This window comes from Manis pentadactyla, chromosome X (genome assembly GCF_030020395.1).
Source record: "Manis pentadactyla isolate mManPen7 chromosome X, mManPen7.hap1, whole genome shotgun sequence".
Classification (NCBI taxonomy): Eukaryota; Metazoa; Chordata; class Mammalia; order Pholidota; family Manidae; genus Manis; species Manis pentadactyla.
Window position 1 is genome coordinate 97,717,326 of NC_080038.1, and position 6,135 is coordinate 97,723,460.

General features: G+C 46.0%; 1 protein-coding gene across 5 annotated transcripts; it reads right to left on the minus strand.

Annotated features, from left to right (window-relative positions):
- Positions 1-3,075: 3,075 nt before the first annotated feature.
- TCEAL1 (transcription elongation factor A like 1) lies at positions 3,076-5,235 on the minus strand. Of its 5 annotated transcripts, none has more exons than XM_036932746.2 (4): positions 5,107-5,235; positions 4,848-4,924; positions 4,373-4,440; positions 3,076-4,091 (listed from the first exon to the last, which is right to left on the minus strand). In XM_036932746.2, the coding sequence occupies exons 1-4, from the start codon at positions 5,217-5,219 to the stop codon at positions 3,603-3,605; spliced, it is 747 nt and encodes a 248-aa protein (XP_036788641.2). In that variant the 5' UTR covers positions 5,220-5,235; the 3' UTR covers positions 3,076-3,602. The 5 variants fall into 5 exon arrangements, with proteins under 5 accessions (XP_036788641.2, XP_036788640.2, XP_036788644.1 ...); XM_036932745.2 differs by having other exon boundaries at positions 4,361-4,440; positions 5,107-5,234; XM_036932749.2 differs by lacking the exon at positions 5,107-5,235 and having other exon boundaries at positions 4,850-4,924.
- Positions 5,236-6,135: the final 900 nt, after the last annotated feature.

Consider the following 6,135-nt stretch of genomic DNA (forward strand, 5'->3'; position numbering starts at 1 on the left):
GACATTTCCACCTGGAAAAAGATAATCATGTGAAAACTCACCCAAACGCACAAACTAACAAGGAAACAATACTTAGCAAGTTTAAATCAATTGTTCCCTAAGCCCCGGGAAAGTGTGGTGAGTAGGGAAAAAGCAGAATTTGATTGAGATAAATCTGAATTAGAACACAAGATCTTCTCTTATTTGTCTGTATAATCTTACTCATTTGTAAAAATAATTGAGTTTGGATTAGTATAATATATGAATGGGAGAGAGAGGAGTCTGAATATTTTGTAAAGACTCTGAACCTGATCCCTCTAAATTGCCTAACCACAGAGACTCCCACTCTCATTAATTTGTTCTTAAGAACCAGGGCTCCTTGGCACGAAGAGAGCCCACTCCAGGGTCCTGGACCCTCAATGCTTTCTGCTCTGCAGTTGGCCAGGCAAGTTGCTTTCTGGACAAGAGATGGAGATGGCAGCCTACTGTGTGAGCAGGGAGGCAGTGAGGGGCCCAGAGACCCAGGCTCTGGATGCTGCTGACCCTCCACCATCAGTGCCTCTAAAAGCATCTTAACATCCATGCCCAGCTGAATGGTGCTGGCGCCTGAGTCGAGGGCAGGGCCTGCAGTGCTCAGGGGTGTGCACATAGGAGATGAAACCCCCTTCCTCCTGAGTTACAGGACCACATGCCTTTGCAAGCTCCCTTTGCATGGGGGTTCCTGTGCCTCTAGGCCAGGGCTGATGCAGACATCAGAAGCATGGCCCCAGGCACACACACAGCTAGAGTCACTGCAGAACCACCCAAACAGGTCAGGACGCCTCTGAGGCCCTTCTGGGAGTCTGAGCAAGGTGGATAGGAGAGGGATACATAAGGGTCTTGTCTGAGGTCTAACCCCATTTGAGGCAGGGGCGGATGATGGGGGCTACTCCACTGGGCTCAGAGAAGGGCCAGCCCCTTCTGCCTCATCCCCAAGTGATCTGCTCAGGCCCAGGTCAGACATCTGCTTGCTCAAAGACTATCCCAACCAATGTTTCTGGATAGGAATTCTTGGGGCTTCATCTCCTCCCCTACAAAAAGATCCCCAGAGAAAAGGGAAAAGGAGAGAAAGGCAAAGTGCTGTGACCTGTAATGGGACAGTTGTCATCCTCCAGGTAAGCATGTCCAGGACAGCCCGGCCATCAGCTTGGGAGTCTGGTGCCTGCTGCAGGCAGGAGCAGAGAAATCCAGGTCAGACCACCCTGGAGAGGAGTGTGGCCTGGGTTGGTCCTTCCACATCCTGCCTGAGCACCGCCCCTCAGAGCACCAGGGAGATGGATTCAGGATGAATCTTATCTTGTGAAACTGGCACAGTGAGCCCTGGACCCTTATCTCACTCCAGCCGGTGTTCAGCCCAGTCAGTATCCATTAGGTGCCATAACCTTGAAGAGTGGTCTGGAGGCATGAAGATCCCCCAAAATGGCATCCTCCAGTGAAAAAATAAAAACAAAATATCAATGGCACAGGCCTGGCTCACTATTCTGTGAGCTGATTACCAAAGAACTTTTCATTCATTTCTGATGCATTTTACTCAAATCAGAAGGAAGCAATGCAAGGCATTATATGTCAGTCATGGTAAATACGTCTTGGCATTTTGTTCTATCATAGCTTTTTATTTGTATGGTATTGATTTGCTGCAAGAAATCTAAATTTTATGTAGTAAAATTGGTAAGATTATTTCAGTTTCTTAAAAACATGCTTGTACAAGCCTTTCACCCTTTTAAGTATGATAGAATCATCTGTATCCTTTTTCTATTTGTTACAGTTTATTCTTACTAAAACCAGGAATATATTGTATATAGCAATGGCTCTCTGACTTGTGTGCTTAATTACAGAAAAGATTTAGTGAGTATTGGGTAAAGCCCAGGTTTCTGAATTTTTTATTAAGAGAAACAGTGATACATAAAATATGTAAGTAATTTAATGTTGAATTTGGAGAAACTCTATCTCCCCCAACTGTGAACCTTTTGGAATTTCAAATCTCTTTCTAGAAAAGTGAACACACTTAATGAAGCTTACATAGTTAATCAGACAGAAACTCATGTTCATGACCAGGTCATACTTCTTAAAAATTAACCACTAGTTTTCTTCTACAATTAACAGGAGGAATAAAACAAAATCTTAGGTTTTATAAGGACAGTTTAACAGATAAATCGTATCTCATGTACATACATATGTATATTAAGTGACTTACAAAGTACTTTTGCATGTTTGTTGTTGTGGGGTAGGATCGAAGGGAAATGTCCTAGCTTAAGTCTTATGTTCCTCTTTAATTTATGCAAGTTGAGTAAGTCAGCTGAATTGGTAAGGCAAGCCCTGGCAGAGAACTGACCTTAAGGCAACTGGTAGGCCATTAAAACCATAGTTATCCTTGGAGATTATTTGAGGGGGCGTTCCAATTCTAAGTCCCCAGCATTTGGTCTGGCTCACAAATTTGAGTCCTAGACCAGGTCCGTGTGAACTCATGTATGACTCCAGTGGTGAAGGGGAAGCTTTTCAAAAAAAAAATGGGAAAGTCTATTTCGCTAAGAATTCTTAAAGACACTGAGGTTTAAGCAGTACTGGGATAGTATCCACCCAGGTAAGTGTAATATTAAAGCTGGAGGACGGGCATTCTCCATATATCTGTAGGGTATGTTCAAGCTTTGGCCCAGCAGGGACTCCAGAATGAACAGTGAAGCTTTGCACCTGGAGGACTCCAGCACTTCAGCTGTGATGGGAACCACGGAAGGAGCAGGACACAAAAGGAGCAGCTATGCCCAGCAGACATGTCAGTATGGAAGGGAAGAGAATAGGAATGTGGCACTCAACCGGGAATCTCACAGGAATTGTGACCTCAGATGAGACCTCCTTTGGTACTATCCCTTGTACTTGAAGGGAATCTATAGAGGTTGGGGTCCTGGAGTGGAGTAAAAATATCACATGATCTTTACATTATTTGGTTCCATAGCAGCCCTGTAAAGCAAATATTCCTATTAAATGGGAAAAAAATGACCCTTAAAAAAGTGTAACATGTACCTGACTTGTATTTCACCCCAAGAGAGAAGGAACATGGTATTTATTTTTCTAAGTTCTGACAAGTATTTATTAAGTGCCATATTGTCTTTACAAGCTGACAGTTTTTTGACTGCTTTACATTTTTTTCCATTATATTGTTTTATTTTGCAACACAGGTAAAGTGTGTTCATCTAGAAAAACTGAGTTCTGATAAAGCAAAAATGAAAAAAAACCATCGACCCTTACCACACAGATAACCACTTTATGCCTTTGAAGTATATACTTTTTTCTTTGCATATTAATATATATTTTTCTTTTGCTAAAATGGATTACTATATATATGCTTTTTGAAAACTTTTCACTTCACAACATATAATGTACATCTTTTCGTGCAAATGATGAGGCACTACAGAGAGAGACTTGCAGATGGGGGATACCCAATTTTTTTCCCAGTTACAAGTAAACACCTAACATAAAGTCACGCAAAAAAAGTTAGAATTAATAAGATGGGGACAGGCATATGAGAAAACGCAAAGTTCAGGTGGTAATACTTAAACCAGGCACAACAGAATTAAAGGCCAAACACATTAAATAGGATAAGGACGGTTCCGTCTTGCCTTCCAATGCATGATCATTAATTTGTTTCGCACTCGTTTCATCTCTTCCATCTCTTCTGCTACCTTGATCATCTCCTCGTTGCTCAAATTTCTACCATGTATATCCCCTCTAAATTGCGGCCGAGAGCGAGCCAGCCTTTCTTTAAAGCTTCCTTCTTCTAGCTTATGTTTTCCCACTCCGCAAGGAGGCTGCTCCATGGGAGGGCGCTCCTCAAAAAGGTTCCTCCTAGAGAGGGGCTCTTGAGGAGGGCGCTCCTCAGACACCAGCATCTCAGGAAGGAGCTCGGGAAGGAGCTCCTCGGGAAAGAACTCGTCCTCCTCCGACTGCTCCTCTTCCGACTGTTCCTCGGAAGACTGCTTTCCCGGAGAGTGCTCCACCGGAGGCTGCACCTCGTCCGCCTTGGGCGCGCTCTGTGGCTCTTCATTTGCTTTGCCGGCTTTCTCCATGTTTAGAATGATCTTTAAGCACAGTTATTCGTGGGAGACAAGAAAGGCGAGAGTGGAGTCAGAATGCTTGGTGGCTGGGTCCTAACGTCTGCCTGTTCCGGCTTCGGGGCCCCGGTGCTCTGCGTCCCTGAGCATCCCGCCGCGGCCCGGCAGCCCTCCCGCAGCCCCCCGTATTCCCGGCAGGCCTTGCCGCCGCCTCTCTGGCAGGCGCAGGGCCGGGAAGGGCCGGCGGGCTCTCTTCCCCAGCGCCTCCCTCCCACCCGCTCCCGCTCGATGCTCACCCCTGCCTTCACCTGGACGTCTCCGGACGGCTGCCTCCTAGGCCTCCTCTCCGCCAGGTGCCCCTCGGTGACTGGCAGACCTGCACGCAGACGCCACACCGGGTAGGGGGCGGGGAGTGGGGAGGAGGGAAGGATTGACTGACACACACGCCCTCCTTTCTGGGGCCACCGCCCCAACGCCAGCCCTCTTCTGGTTCACCTCCCCCAGGCCCCTTCTCAGGCCTCGGTCTGTGTGCGCCCAACCCTCACCCCCTCACTCCGCAATGCTCATCGTTTCTCTTCCGGAGGGAAGTGGAAGCACACGATTACTTAAAACTCTTCCTAGTGTCTGTGTCTTCCTCCCGGGGTACAGTCACTTCCCCACCCCACCCCAAAACCACCATTTTCTGCACCGAAATAGGGGCGCGGGGGGCGGGGCGGGGCATAGGGAAAGGCCTGGACTCTGCCCTCCCGGCCCCTGGGGGTGATGGGCAGCCCCGACACTCACACGGATTTAAGAGGACCGAGGGGGGTTGATTCCTTCTGCTTTTCCCTTCGACCAAAGGGTAGTTGGCAGACGGTTGTCTGGACAGGCAAAAAGCACCAGGACAAGAGGGACTTGGGTAAACGTAGGCTCCTGGTCACGTGAGGGCCGCGCGTCAGCGCCGAGCTCAGATCGCCAGTTACCATTTTGACCGGGCGGCGGCCCTGTTGCAGCAACCTGCCAGTATTTCCTGACCTCCAATACACCAGGCTTCGTCACTCACCTCTCTCTGTTTTTATCTGCCTTTTCCTTGTTATTAGAGACAGTCAGCATCCAGTCTTGGGGGTTATTGCCTCTTCCTCTCTGCTGCTTCCCCCCATAACATCTCTCCCTCATTCTCCTGTCATCAGCCACCGACACCCATTATTTCCCCTACAGTACAGATTCCCGCACTGAAATCTGACTGTTTCTCCTAAGTGACTCAGGATCATATGCCACCTCTCCCAGTTTTAATCCACATTTCATAACTCCATCATGGTTAGGCTCTATGAACATGGTTTTCATCGCATCACTTCCATGGGAGATAAGCTTTCCGTTTTCCATGACTCAGGATTTTTTTTCTGAGCTCCCAGAACTGTATCACAAATAGAAACTCAGTCTAAATTGATAATTACTCAGTTCTCAAACTCTAGGAAGCAATGTTTGTGAAGTGTGTAAATCTACAAAGACTGAGTACTTTGATTTTCATAAACTGAAATATACATTTGTCCATCAAAATACAAAGAGTCTGAGAAATCTGAAATGGGCACAGATTTGGTGGTGAGTGTAGCATTATTATTATATATATGTGTGTTACATATATATATATGTATATACCATGTATACATGTGCTCACGTACTGTTCAGTAGTTATTATTTGTAATACAAGAAATTCTGCTGCGACTCCAAATCCTTAACGAGCCACCTCTTGGTGTTACTTATTGAGAAAGTTTGTATTAATTCATGAGGTCAGCAAATATTTGAGTCCTGGAATTGTTGATTGTAAAAAGATAGATTTGGCATAGAGGACATTCATAGTAAACTATGCAATAATTCTGTTGACCACATACTGAGTAGCAGGATTCAAATCATGTTAACATACTCAATTGTCATTATAAGTATGTATTTTTGCATCTAATGGTGTTTTATGATCTTCAGCCTCATGCCTGCATCTCACCTACTCACTGGATGCTACTTACTGACACAGATGCCCATTCTTCCGGAGAGCAAACTATACCTCTCCTCTGTATTTTGCACTTCCAGGGTCGGTGGC